The 15,574-nt window shown below is 42.1% G+C and overlaps 1 protein-coding gene across 2 annotated transcripts in view; it reads left to right on the forward strand.

Moving 5' to 3' along the window:
- The window catches only part of CDH13 (cadherin 13), a gene marked incomplete at its 3' end in the record, with an annotated part of 1,052,451 nt that extends 1,044,136 nt beyond the window's left edge, over positions 1–8,315 (forward strand). The window contains exons 13-14 of one of the 2 annotated variants that reach the window (XM_081106984.1): positions 376–594; positions 6,700–8,315. In XM_081106984.1, the coding sequence (XP_080963110.1) occupies positions 376–594; positions 6,700–6,707 (227 nt within the window). Of the gene's footprint in view, positions 1–375; positions 609–6,699 lie in introns of those variants that run through there. The other variant, XM_081106983.1, reaches the window with a different exon arrangement.
- Between the last annotated feature and the right edge of the window lie 7,259 nt (positions 8,316–15,574).

Genomic DNA, 15,574 nt, shown 5'->3' on the forward strand with positions numbered 1-15,574 from the left:
GATATTGAATGTGCTCTCTGTAAACATTGCTTTTTGGTATAATAAATTTGCAGGGAGGGGTTCTTGCTACTCAGTCGTTTCACAAAAGTGGATCTCCATAAAATTGATAATAATAACACTGAAACATAGACCTCCTCGATGATGGAAACGTCTGCCTGGGCTGCCAGTGTGGTAGCCACCAGCCACATGTGGTTGCCAGGCACCTGAAATGTGGCTGGTGCAATTGAACTGAATTGATATGTGTATCTGATGTTAATGAATTTAAATGTAAACACCCGCATGGTTATAAACAAAATGCAATGCCTGTTTTGCATGTTCTCACTCTTTTCTTGGAAAGGACTGACCCTCTCTCATGAAGGCCCCTTGTCTTCACAGACACGCATGCCCTGGTAAGCCTTCTTCAAAACCTGAACAAAGCCAACTACCAGCTGCCCATCATGGTGACAGATTCAGGGAAACCGCCCATGACGAACATCACAGACCTCAGGGTACAAGTGTGTTCCTGCAAGAATTCCAAAGTGGACTGCAACGCCGCGGGGGCCCTGCACTTCAGCCTGACCTCAGTCCTGCTCATCTCCCTCTTCAGTTTAGCTTGTAAGTTGGCCTAACTCCAGTGCGTGCGTGATTATGGAAACGTAATCAAAGCCTTTTTCCCACGTATCTTCAAAAAAATTTATCCCAGAGGAAACATTTGTTTTAGTTTATGTCTGTATAATAGAGGGTGTTCCATGTAAAAGTGCTCCAAGTAATGTTGAAAGGTATCTTACCATCCCCCTTGCTATGCTCCAGGCCAGGTGGTGATACTGCCTGTGGATGCCCCTGAACTTGAGCTAATGCCAATGTGCCTGGATTAGTTAACTGGTCCGCCATGGCCCTATTTCTCTCTGCATTACGCTGAATAATCTTTCTCAAGGTTGAAGTAGATACTACACCTTTTTAAGAACAAGTATGAGAATTCATGGATGGCAGTGGGGCCGTAGGAAAAGAGATAAATGTATAATTCACACATTGTTTTCACTGCCTGGTAGTAATGGCTATAATGTAATAGAGCATTATTTTAAACAAATAAATTATTATACCTAGTAATATAGATGTGAGCATAAAACCAATAGCTATGTGTATCAGATATGTCCTACTTATGGGCTACTAGTCCACTTTTAATTTTAGCAATTATTTACATATAGCTAATGCCATTCAAAAGCCTTTTGGCCCTCGGTGTTTACATTTTGACAGGGTTATTGATGTAATTGTAAATTTGGAAGTTGAGAAATTGATGATTAGAAAAAAAATAACAGAAGTTACTATATCCTGGTGACTGTGGCAAGCAGGGTCAACAGGCAACACACATTCCAACGTCGGAAGTTACTGTGTGTAAAGCTCTGTGCAGGGCCAGCGTCCTATGGGTAGAGCTAAGGCGGGAAAGACTGTATAATGAGAAGTGTCTCATCGGATAGTTGAGACATTTCTTCAAGTAACGAAATGTTGCAGGTAAAGGCCTCTCTCCAGTTTTATTTATTATTCTCTCTCCCAAGAGACAGTCGCTTTTATGAGTTAGAATGTGTCCTGACATGTTTTATACTTTTACCACACACACACACACACACACACACACACACACACACACCATGTATAGTTCTATTTTGTGCCATTTGGAAAACTGTATGTAATTTGTATTATATTGAGCATGATGTTCTGCATCTTGCTTTTCTTCCTCTTCCCATTACATTTCCAAGATTCATCTATGTTGTTCTAGTTCAGGGTCAGCAAACATTTTCTATAAAGGGCAAGGCAGCAAATATGTTGGGTTCTGTGGGCCATCTCAGGTCTCCATCACATATTCTTTTTTATTGTGGGTGTGGGTTCTTTTGGCTTCATTCTTTTGTTCTTTACCACTCTTTAAAAGTGAGAAAAACATTCTTAGGTTGAGAGCCACACAAGCACACCATGGCCCACCAGCCATAGTTCACCCTGCACCAGCTCACTCATTTGAACTGCTAGAGAGCACCCTGTCACATGACTGTGGCACAGCCGCATTAGGGTTATTTACAGTGTCCTGCTCTGACCAGCGCTTGCAGTAAACATCCGGAATCTGTTTTCCAGGAGCTTCTGACGTGAGCTCTAGTCAGACTGCAAGCCCAGGCCTGGGTTCCAGGAGACATTGGGGTTCACATACAGCGGAGTCTGGATAGAGAAATAAAAATGCTGCGTGCACACGTGTCCACGTGTCTGTGTGCTTGTGCACGTGTGTTGTGTGCACATATGTTTCATGTGTTGTGTGTGCACAATCATGTGTGTACATAGAGAGAAGATCATGAGTGGCCATTCACTCATCACTGTCTATAACCTAATTATACAACATAAAGCCTCATTCTTGATGACACCCCTTTGAGGAACCAAGGCTCTGCAGGAACCGCTCACTTATCAGCTACCCCAGCTGCAGTGGGTGTTTTAAATGGAGACTTCCTCCCTCTGTTTGTCGAGATACAGATTCCCAGGCCCGTCCAACCTGTGGAGCCAACATCCCAAATGTACAGTGGCCTCCACACCACAGACCCGTGTTAATATATTTTACACATATTTTTATAATACACACATCTGCTACTACCAATCCATGCATTAACTATTAGTAAAACAATCTATTTGTTTAGAGTGAAAGGAATATAAATAGACATGACCGATTTTCTTCTTACCAATAAGGGGTTTCCTTGTGCCCCCTACTTTGGAGACCACTGGCCTGTAGGTATCAGAAATGAATGAGTAGGTCCCCAAAGGTTGCCACTGCTCCTCCCTCTGAACTCTTACATCGTAGTTAATCCGAGGTGGAATTGTGCAGTAACTCCCAAAGCCCTCATGTTCATTGTACACTCAAAATAGTATCGTTGAGAAAAGACAGGTACGTGTGTGCTGTGTTTGAGAGGTCCAATGTGTTTTTCTGTTCTCATTTAAATGGAGAGCCATCCTACCTGGCAGCACACGGTTATCTCACTGTAGGGAAGGGCACCTGTAGGTAAAGCCAAAATCATCCTCAAAAAGGAGAGCTGAATCTCCTTGCACAGCTGGAAAGGTACTCAGCTGACCTTCCAATGTTTTGCACCACAAGCAAAAAATTTTCAGCTTTAAAAAAAAAAACCAACAGTTAAGAACAAGTGTTACCACTTACCTGTTTGACTTCCAAGAGAACCTCAGTCTGGCTCTGTATAAAAGGCATAAGAATGCTTAATGTTGTTCATTTGAACATTAGAGATGCCTGCCAAATATGATAATCCTTGTTTTATTGTATACCTGACAAAAAGGAGATGTACAGAATAAGACAGGAGAGACTGGGTTAGAGCCTGCATGAATAAGTAACCATGGGTGTCCTATGGCTCCCATACGCTCTGATAAGAGCAGAAGTTAGTGGTCATCCCACCTGTGCCACTGTTAACATGACATTGACAAGAGGCTACACAGAAATGGACCTAAACCATTAAACAAAGTGGGCAGGGGGTTCTGAAAGTACTGAAACTAGATTACCAAGTGCAAGGATGAGATGCCTTCCTAACTCAGCCATAGTACTTTTGATCTGGTAGAATCTGTTTGCTGTGTCTTTAAATCAGGAGTTGGCCCACTTCTTGTTTTTGCAAATAAAGTTTTATTGGAACACAGCCATACTCATTCATTTACATATTGTCTGTGGCTGCTTTCTGCTACAATGGCAGAGTTGAATGGTTGCCACAGAGACCATATGACCCACAAAGCTGGAAATATTTGGCCCTTTGCAGAGGAAATGTGCCAACATCTTTTGAGTGTTGCTCATACAATTGCATTGATCACGACATGGGAAGAAAAATGGGTTTTCTCCTCCCCTTAAGTAATATTCAGATCCAAATAAACTAGCATTAACCGAACACCCTGATGTCCTATGGCTTTTCTCTCTACTTACTTCATTGGCTTTGTGGATTTATCGCACTTTATAGATGAGAAAACTCAGAAAGGTCCCAAGGTCCCGTGTGAGTAAGCAGTGAGACCAGCGTTCGCCATTAGAATGCCTCCCTCGTGGAAAAAGATAATAAAAGCATTTCTGTTTATTCTGGTACTGTAGATGGCTCTATTGCAGCTGAGAATTGAACTGAGAGATCTGCACTTCTCTCTTTGACATCCAAAAATTCAGGAAATAAAACTAATGACATTGAAAGTCATAAGAAATGTAAATGAAATTATTTTTACTGCCAATTTTGTTGTTTAAATTGCGTGTTGATGACAGTGAGGGAATGCTTAGTTCTCCCCTAGGACCCTCCCCAGGTCCTCGGCAAGCTGGCGTCGCCGTTAGGCTGTGTCTGTGGGTTATGTAGGGCTCTGTGTGGTGTGCACAGTCGACTTCAAGGAAGAAAATTGTCCTAAAAACCTTTTAAACATTGTCTTAGGCTTAATTAACTAGCAGTAGTGAACATATAAAAGGACAAATGAGATGAACCGTATTAACAAGGGCCAAAGTTAAATGTCTGTACCTGTGAAGGAGGAGGCACTGAATTATAACCTTAATCTAAGCCAAAAATAAATAAATATATACTTTTAATTCTAATGCTTTTTATTTTCATTTTTTAAAATATATTTGTATTGATTTCAGAGAGGAAGGGAGAGGGTGAGATAGATACATCAGTGATGAGAGAGAATCATTGATCGGCTGCCTCCTGCATGCCCCTACTGGGGATCAAGCCCGCAACCCGTGCATGTGCCCTGACTGGGAATTGAACCGAGACCTCCTGGTTCGTGGGTTGATGCTCAACCACTGAACCACAATAGCCGGGCTCTAATTATTCACCCTTTTAAGTGTACAGTTGGATGAATTTTAGTAACTACACAATTGTACACACCACAGTCAAAAAAGTTTCCTGTACCCCTTTGCTATCGATCCCCTCCCCTAGTCCAGACCCTCATTGATCTGCCTTCTCTAATTATAGTCTCATCTTTTCTATAGTTTTCTATAAATGGAGTCACATAATCCATGTTGTTGAGAGTATCACTATTTTGTTCTTCTTTATTGTGAATGTGCTATGAGCAGAGACGGGGTCTGGAGAAGCATCAGGCCTGGCAGAGCAGGCCATCCTGGCCTGGAGAGGCCCCGAGTCATGCTTTGTGGAGAAGCTGTGGTCCCTTAAAGTGGTACAACTTCATGGGCTTTGTGTGTGCAAAGCTAAGAACTTTACATAAACCATATAGGTGATCTCATCCAATCAACCTAATAGTCTAAATTGACTTAAAATGGATTGGCCACTTTCTAATTCAGTGGGTGTTACTAACCAATTTTTTTTTCTGTTTTTCTCAGTGAATAAAATTACTATTTTAACTTCTTGGAACCACACTGGAAAGTATTTTTAAATAAAATTATTGATGCCATTTAATATGTTCTTTTCACGTCGTTCAAATGCGGGTGAATCTGCAGGGTACAATTTACTGCAGCCAAGTAACCAAAGAGTTTAAGGCAATGAAAACTTTGAGTGAAATAAAGGAACTAAATGAGTTCAGGAGACTCTTAACTGCAAAGAAATTCACTTGTCAAGCAATGTAAAGGTCCCTGGTATAGCACATAACCAAAAATTACACCTGAAATAACTTGTTCATTTCCATGGTCCTTTCTGTTAGAACAGCTTTAACCCATAACTTTCTTAAGTCACCTTGTTTGTACTCGAGTCTCATTACAGAGACTGTTTATCTAGAATTTAGATAGGCTGCTTGAAATTTTCCAAACAGATAAATGACATGTTCAACCTCTAAAACCAAGGGGTTCAGAGTAGATGGGTGAGTTTTAAATGAAAAAGCCCAAGCCCTACAGAGTAACCCATTAGAGTCCTAATGATCAGTTTGTTCCAGAATGAGCTGCACTTACATTACCGCCTAGCTTGACCTTTCCACACTTTTATCTCTTTGATGTTAACAAACAATTTGGTGGTACCAATTTCCTATACAAATTCAAGATACAATAATAATTAAGCAAAAGTGTCAGAGAACAAGCTATTTCCACCCATACTATTATCAGGCAGAATGGAAGACCCTGCGCTAGAGTGCAACCTCGAGAATAACCACACCTTTGGCAACTTCAGTGAACTTTGATAAGACAGTTCGTTCAGGGATGAAGGTGGCTGAAGTGGCCGTGAGCCAAACGCAGGCAGCGTCTGGAAGCTGGAAAAGTCAAGGGAGTGGTTCTCCCCTGGGCCTCCGGAAGGAACACAGCCCTGCCCACACCTTGATTTTAGCCCCATAAGACCCTTTTCGGACGTCATTTGTTGCAGCCCCACAGGAAACTCATATACCAATAGGTATCTAGCTCTTGTCCATGACCAAAAAGAATATCTAGGACTAGGACAATCATCAGTCTGTAATCTACCAAGTCACCTTGTTGATAAAATAGCCAAACTCTGGGCTGATTGTAAGAGATAGGGCTCGATGGTAGCAGGGGTTCTAATAGCTGCTGGTGGTCTGAAGGGAGATGTTTGGCATCGAGCACTTTCGGAGAAGTCCAGCTTTTTAAGACATAAACCAGCAGAACTGCTCCTTCTCTCTTCAAATGCTATGCTTAAGAAAAAAATTTTCCCCAAGGTAGTGCAATGTTTATAAATGCGTTTATTACAGCCTGTCAGTCATGTATCTAGCATTCAGCTAACATGTTTTGAACCGAGTTGCAATATTCCTTGACTTAAACTCTGAATCTTTGCCATTCAGGTCTGTGAGAACTCCTGACATCTGACGCTTGACTACCAAGTTTCCATAGCAACAGGAAAAAAAATCCAAATCGGAAGATTGCCGTTTACAGCTTTCGAACTTCACAACTAGGCCTCAATTGCTCCAGAGTTTCCTTTTCTTTGCCATTTCACTTAGTCTGTACTTCACCATTTTGACCGCATCTTCCTTTCTCTTTGATTAATGGGATTCTCTGAATTTCCCCTGAGTGTTTCAAGATCATGGCATTTCACGTGCCCTCCGGGAGCAGGAACAATGACTACTTTTTCTGATGTGTTGCCACATTGCTAGTCAGCAGTCCACACCTCCAGCTGTGTCTGTGGGTTAGTATCTGTATATGTATGAGTATCTGTACGTGTACATATCAGTATTTATAGAGCGAGATGAGATAGGGCAGCCCAGTTTTGGTGTGTCATTCTCCCTTGAGAGGCTAAACAAAAAGGGATGGAGGCCAGCAGCTGACCTCACCCCCCACCCCCCACCCCACCCCCGCCCCTGCACCAGGACCTCAGCAGCAAGCTGGGCATTAGCGCAGACCAGAGCTGATGCTTCCCCACTGTCCCATTCGGTCTGGATGCTGCCACGACCAGCAGGCAGGTCTGGAAAGACAGAGAGAGAGAGAGAGAGAGAGAGAGAGAGAGAGAGAGAGAGAGAGAGGCCTTTCTCTTCACCTGAGGGCTACACCCAGTTTTCACTGCCATCATATGCCGCAATTCTGAGCAAAAGTGGTGGGGAGCAGAGCAGGAAATGTTACCATCAAATATTTCAGCAAAGGGCTGAAATATTCGTCCCTGGGCACCTGTCTGCATTTGTATGTGTCCTAAATCCACAGTCCCCCTCTGGACTTAGTTCTTATGGGGACACGGATCATGGCAGAGAACCCCTCCCTCCTCGGTACATTTGCATTTGCAAGTGTCATCCTGGAGGTCACATGTGCATATGAAGAGGCTGACAGATACCGCGTGTATACATATACTAGTATATGCCCACATGTATAGACATACACTTACACGCATACACGCCGTTTGTTTCATATACCTGCATAAAATAGAGTAAATACAGGTAGTTTTAAAAGTACCCTTTTGTGTGAATCGACTACAGTTGTTTGCAAACCTACAAATAAAAGACGTTCGTTATGTTTGAAACGTAATTGATTTTGATTCTGTGAGCATGTCAACGTAAGAGGAAAGTTAGTGCTTGTACTAAGATTATCTTCTTGTCGATAAACTGTAAATGAACCATCCAAGCTCACACCAAATTTTTCTATCAGATAAAACTAGTGACAGCCTGTGGCTTTTTACTAGAGTTCGCCACAAACTAGGGTAAGTGTCTTAGCACATTTTAATGCAGTTGCTCACTAAAGGTTTTAACCACACACGCACACACGCTTTCTTATGCAGTCTCTGTTGGCATCTGTGCTTTTCCGTTCGCCTTCTGTAGGAAGTAGAAGTCATATGTTGTCTTTATTGTAGTAAAATTATACAGATAGAGTTCCATATATTGTATTTGTTTCAACAGTAAATCTTTTGGAGCATATAGAATGCAGAGATTTTTTTTTTCTCCATTGAAATAAATGGGTATTGGTGGTTAAAACTGCTGGACAATAGCTTTTCTCTGGTTTCTATGTTGTGTCTACTTACCGTCACTGATGCCGAGTCTTGTCTTAGTGCAAGTTCCCATTTTTGGCTTTGTGGGCTTCCCGTACATCTCTCATTAGGTGAGTGAGTCCATGAAGCCAGAAGCACCCCCGACAGCTCGAGCCACCCACTCGTCTTACTCACCGTAATGAATGATGTGAGCATTTCACAATCCACTGTGAAGATGATTACATACTTACAGAGGAGCAAGATCACCCTCAATTTGATGATGCATGACACACAGTCCCAACCATCTGCCTACAGTCCCAGGACATGGGTGTTTTTTCTCTGGAACAATTCCTGTTGCTCAAGCAGGAGATGCCACGTGCCCCGAATATGACCTAATAGTTCGCCACGAGTGCACATGCAGGCTCAGGGTGGGGGATGTGCATTCACACTTGACGGGACTTCCTCTTCTGGCTTTAGAGGGCACAGCCTCCTTCTCCCTGTTGGACTCACTCCCCTCTTCCCTGGAGGCAGGGGGAGAATGGTCACCCTGCGAGGACCGTCCTCAGATGGCCAGGCGCTTGGCAGCCTGACCCGGAGGCTAACTGAGAACCCGAAAGCTCACCCTCCTGCATGAGCCTGGGCCGGCCCCTGGGAGAAATACCAATGTCCAGTGACCCGCTCCCTCCAATGAGCAAGTGAGGCCTCCTCTCCTCTCTCAAGCCAGGAGGCTCTCCTGTGTTTTGCAAATGGGTATTTTTCTCTTGAAAAAAAGAAATCAAGCCAGTGGCTTAACTTAGCCTAGAACGGAGAAATGGGAGTGAAGTGCATACTTCATTACAAGTTCAATGTGCCCTAATTCGCCTCTATTTAAGTACACTCCCTGTCCCCAGAGTTCTTACCAGGACAGAGATAGTTCTGTTGTTCTTTTTAATCCTTATACACACACAAAAAAAAAAAACAAGACCAAGTCTTAGAAGCCAATGTGTAGCATGTCCTGAATTATAGGATGCTGTTTACTTGCTAGAAAGCATTTACCTTGTTTACTGAAAGTAAAAGTCTATTGCAAACATTATGTCATTATTATCAATGCATTTAATTGTAACCCAAGTTATTGGAAAAAGAAAGTCAAGTAAAAGCCAGAAATTGCTTTTCCTGATGACTGACCACGAGAGGAAGGCTTTGTTTCCATTGAGTGAACAGTCACACCTCCTTTGCTTTTTAAACACATCAACCACCTTAATTCATTAAAAATGACATTTCCCGCATTTTACATATGATAAGTTATTTCATGTGTATGTTTTAACAAGAACGTGCAAACATTTTCTAATTTTGATAAAAGTTACCTCAATACTGCCAGTTCTCTCCATAGAAGATCATTTCAGGAGGACGTGCCTGCATGACTCTCAGCCAACACCAGCAGATTTGAACGTCCTCACAAAATAAATCCAGCTCCATTACATGGTAGGTAGCAAATAGGACTTTGATTCTTAAAGAACATTTTTAAAAATTTTGATAACTTATCTCAGAATTTCAAAATGTCATTTGAAACCTTCTGTTCAATGAAATAACCATCTACTATCAAACTCTTGAAATAGACCAGATTGCATTTCATCCAAAATAAATACATTGGGTCTCGATTTAAAGATGTGGCAACTAGAAAGTACTAACCTGAGTCTGCTGGGTGCTGGGTTTAGAACAGCTGTGCCAACACACAAACTATCCACGAGATTCTGAAGGAGAGAGTCTACAGTCCTCTTGGCGTGTACAAACAAGGTACAAAAATGCAATTAATGATGATGGTGATGATGATGATGATAGTTTGCATTTATTAATTAATTGCTTATTACTTTTATTTATTAATTGCTTGGTATGGTGCCCACACTGTGCAAAATCCTTTATACCTATTAACTCACTGAATGTTTACAACAGCGTGTGAGGCAAATGCTATTTTCTTCTCTAACCTACAGATAATGAAAGCCGAGGCTCAGAAAAATCTAATGGGTGGCCCGCGGTGAGTGGCCTTCAGAACCAGAACCCAGGGCTCATGTCGTTCCCCCTCTAGCTCAGGGCCCCTGCCAACTCTGCAGCAAAACCAGAGAAAGTGCCACTTCAGACCAGGAAACCCTCATCTGAGCCCCAATTAGCATGACTGTCTATCCAGACCAACTAACCAGACCTTCTGTGTTGTCTTAATTCTGAGAACTTTCTGCTAAGAACTGTTAACACTATTCTAAATTAATATTGGAACCTTAGAAACTTTTCCCATACAAGATATTATCATTTTCTAAGTATTTCCTCCCTTCCTTTCCATGACTTATTAGTGTGTACATGAGGGGCTTCTACCAGATTAATGAGATATCTCAGTTCTCCAAAAGAAAAGCAGAAAATGTCCTCCCCAGGACCCAGTCACAGCCAAACCAACTGAGGGAAGGGAAAGCTGGGGGAAGAAGTGATGTGAGAACTCCAAGAGCGGGTACTGTGCTCAGCTGTAGACAAATTCCAAAAGATCTTTGAGCAGTTTCTGATTTCTTTTTATTGATTTTCTTTTTGAGAGAGAAAGGGAAAAAGAAACATCTATCTGCTCTCTCCAGCATGCCCTCTACTGGGGATCTAGCCCAAAACCCAGGCATGTGCCCTGACCTGGAATCAAACTGGCAACTATTTGGTGCACAAGATGCCCAACCAACTGAGCCAAACCACCCAGGGCCAATTTCTGATTCTGTAAATGTAGCACATTAATCCATCTATGTGTAGCTTGAATCAACAGGTAAATAGCATCAACAGAAACATGAGCACTGAGAAAGAACACATCCCTTTTGTTTACCTACTATTCAGTGGTTCCCAGCCTTCCTAATGCCACGACCCTTTAATACAGTTCCTCGTGTTGTGGGGACCCCCAACCATAAAATTATTTTCGTTGCTACTTCATAACTGCAATTTTGCTACTGTTATGAATCGTAATGTAAATATCTGATATGCAGGATGTATTTTCATTGTTTGCGACCCACAGGTTGAGAACCGCTGTAACAACCATCTAATAATCTGGCTACACCCTTCACAAGGGTGATGCACCCCGTCTTTATTTCTTACCTGGCTGTTAAGATTTGTCTCAAAATCTAATGATACGATACTTTCATGATTATTCATCTAAAGCAATTACTAATTATTGTGCTGTGTTACTTTAATTATATTTCCTATTGGTAATAGATTAGCTGACAACTGAAAAAATTCTATAGTTTCTGTGTTTATATAAAAACATATACAAAATAAGTAGAGACAAAAAGAATGGCAGGAATGAATGCATGAACAAGGATTTCCGGTGAGAAGTTTAATTCCATAAATTAAGAATAAGTCTATACTTTAAGCAGAAATAATTTAGATATTCATCACATTCAGTAGGCAGGAGCATCTTCCTATCACTCATGCTGCATCCTTGTCATAGCATCAGTGGTTGGAGGGTTACTGAGCTTGATAAGCCTTTGAGCCATTTTATTTGCCCCAAGTGCTGGCTGAGGAGCAATGGGTATAGCTAGACCACAGTAATTTTCACTATGAAGCTTTGAACCTTTGAGAAAGTGGCTAGAGAAGCACTATTAGTATATGCTGAAAATTTTCCCATTTTCTGATATTTTTAAAGCTCTTTCTTTAGAAAGTACCACAGTTATTCTTTATCCAGATTATTAAAGAGTAGGAAGCAAAGGCTATATGAAAAAATTATGTATTGTCATGCACATATCCATACTGTCCTGGTGTTCAATATTAACACTAAAATAAAGATATTATTACCCCAGGATAAAAATATGCACAAATTTTAAATGAGTTTTTCCCATAAACACACAAAAGGGATAAAAGTTTGTCGTTTAAAAATATTTAATTCTATTGCATATGCAGTTCCTTTGGGCCCTCGTTGCTCAACTGCTTACAGTTTCCCAGCTGTAAATTAACATTTGATTTATTCTGTGGTTGCAAAGAAATTTGTAACTTGTTTGTAAAATATTCAAATGAAGGTTGTCTGGGATTTTAACGTGTGTACTTGGTCTTAGACCATCTGTAGTACAGCTGAAACAGTGACAGAGCAAAGGATTATTTTTTCAAATGGTGCTTGGTTGGACTAGAATGTCTAAACACCAAGACTAAAAGCAAGGGCTGCCTACTTGATAATTAACTCTTTTCCTTCCCTCTTCATAACAGTCAAATCCCTCTGGTTTGGAAAAACAGATAGATGATAGATTAGATTAATGATAAATAGATTGATGATCAACGATAGATTGATGATAGATGATGGTGATGATAGGTGATAGGTAGATAGATAGATAGATAGATAGATAATAGGTAGATAAAATAGACAGCAAGATTAGTGAGATCCTTAACAAGAGGAAGGAAAGGGTGCTAATATTTAATAAGTGCCTCCTGTGGGCCAGATGTTTTACATATTTTTATTTATAGGTTTGAAGAGACTGGAAAGGTATATGAAATGTCCACTAAGGGCTGAGGGCAAATGCAGCCCAGGCCACTAGGAGAACGAGGCATCATATTCTGAAGCTGCTGTCGTGCCACCCCAGCAACCTGGCAGAAAACCAGGTGAGCCTCAGCTCAGACCAGGACTAGGTCATGGCAGGTGCAGCTAGGGAAAGGGCGAATTGAAGTTCTATGAGGCTCGGTGATGATCATTCCTTCTCTGCCCACGCAAGGCAAACACAGAACATTCATCGCAGTGTAGACACACATGTACACTAATACCTCCCTTAGTGCAGGTCTGGGAAGGCAGGAGTGTGGAGAGAATGGCCCAGCTGAACCAAAGAACAATTAGGAAAGTACCACATTAAGCTCATGTAAAACCAAGCTGTCTTGAAAGGGGAAAAGAGAATTACTTCAGTTACACAATTATTCTAGACTAGAAAGAGCTATAAAAAAATTGCTCAGAGAAGATACGACAACTATGACACTTAAAGGTTTAAAATGAGGGTTGTTCAAAACCCAAGTTTTAAAGGTTAATTACTAGTGCCTTACACATAATACAATAGTTTTGTTAATGGAACAGTATTCAGTTAGGGCCAGTGTGTCAACCCTACAAAGCAAGTATATCAGCCGTGACTATAAATTAGTGAAGCTTTTGGGTACAGCAGCTGTTTAAACGACCTCGGTCTCTACGCAGAGAGAGTGTGCTGTCTTTCTAAGTGCCAAAAAAAAGTATCCACTAAAAAACGTGTCAAGTTTGCCTGCTGTTTATGTAAAGAAAACTTTATTTGGATAAAAAGCCTTCAAGTCTCCTGCCAGAAACACACACACACACACACACACACACACACACACACACCTCCCTCCAGGTCTTATTCGTGTTCTGTGCTGCTCACAGCCATAAGTCAGATGTGGCTAGAAATCTGGGTGTGGGTGTCCAGACTTCTACGCTGGGTATGATAGCCCCAGTGTTTGGGCTCCAAAGTGAAAAGACCTGAAATCCCACCCGGTATTGACTACTCACTAGCTAAATGACTCGAGCTTCATGTCAACACTTTATAAAATACCAACTATGATACAAATTTAAAGTGGTATGCCTTTACCAACTGGTTGAATTGTGTCCCCCAAAAAAGACATGTTAAAGTCCTAACCCCCAGAACTTCAGAATGTGGCCTTATGTGGAAACGGGATCTTTGCAGATATAATTAGTTGGATAAGGTCATACTGCAGAGGGTAGGCCCCAACTCCATAAGAAGAATAGAGAAACACACACAAGCTGAAGGCCATGGGAAGACGGAAGTGAAGATTGGAGTGACGCAAGCTAAGAAATGTCTACAAGCTATGGAGCATCTACAAAGCTAAGGAGCCTCAAGAATTACCAGCTGTTAACCAGAAACTGAGATAGAGGCACAGAACAGATCCTTCTCAGAATCCTCAAAAGAAACTAACCCTGCTGACACGTTGATCTCAGGTTTCTGGCCTCCAAAGCTGTGAGACAATGAATTTCTGCTGTTTTACGCTGCCCAGTTTGTGCTGCCTTGTTACAGCAGCCCTAGGAAACTCATACATCACCCTTCAATCTCAATATGTACAGAGAAAAATTCTCAAGAAATGGCCCAAAGGAAAACAAATTCATCCATGAAGGACAAGTGAGCAGAATCCTCGGCAATGTCTCTGGATCCTCTAAAGCCAGTAGTTCTCCACTGAGAGTGGCCCCCGCACCCCCACCACCCCAGGAGATGCTTGGCAGTGTCTGGAGGTATTTTTGGTTGTCAGAGCTGAGTGGGGGATGCTACTGGCATCTACTGGGTGGAAGTCAGAGAAGCTACTCAACATCCTGCAATCTACAGGGCACACATCATACCCCCAGAACAACAAAGGATTAGCTGACCCAAAATGCCAGGGGTGCTGCTCTAAATGCAGACAACTCAGAGAATTCTAGAAGGATAGAAAAATGAGATGGTAGAGTCAGAAAGTCCTGGGCTCAAGTCCTGTCTCTTACTCCCTACTTTTACCACCTGGTTTAAGAGTTTCAGCCCGCTGAACAGACTGTCAAACTACAACCGGAAGGCCAGGAAGGGTTGTGGGGGCGCGGGGGGGGGGGGGGGGGGCTGGCGGGGAGGGGGTAAGAGATCAATCGAAGGACTTGTATGCATGCATATAAGTATAACCAATGAACACAAGACACTGGGGAGTAGGGGAGGCCGGGGGAAGGTAAAGGGGGGGGGAGGGGAGGGAAGGAGACATATGTACTACTCTTTGTAATACTTTAAGCAATAAAACAAAATTTTTTTAAAAAAGAGTTTCAGCCCCACCCTAACCGGTTTGGCTCAGTGGATAGAGCATCGGCCTGCGGACTGAAGGGTCCCAGGTTCGATTCCGGTCAAGGGCATGTACCTTGGTTGTGGGCACATCCCCAGTAGGGGGTGTGCAGGAGGCAGCTGATCGATGTTTCTAACTCTCCCTTTCCCTTCCTCTCTGTAAAAAATCAATAAAATATATTTTTTAAAAAAGTTTCAGCCCCTTTGTGTCAGTTTTCTCAAAACTGTAAAATGGTGATAATTATATCACAGGGTCCTGAAGATTAAAACATTGAGATGTTTAAGTGATCAGATAAAGCACTAACCAAATACCAGTTAACAACAACTAATGATAAAGAGTCTCACCCCTTTGGCATGGGAAGAAGGATGGAGTGGGGGTGCAGGGAGGGGATGCAGGGAAGGGGGATTGATGTTGGGGACAGGGAGTGAAATTGGGTGGAAAAAGTTGAATCCTATGCCCTCTATGACCAACCCCCCAGGCTTGTCACAGAC

The sequence above is a fragment of the Myotis nattereri genome (assembly GCF_964212035.1).
Source record: "Myotis nattereri genome assembly, chromosome: 15".
NCBI lineage: Eukaryota > Metazoa > Chordata > Mammalia > Chiroptera > Vespertilionidae > Myotis > Myotis nattereri.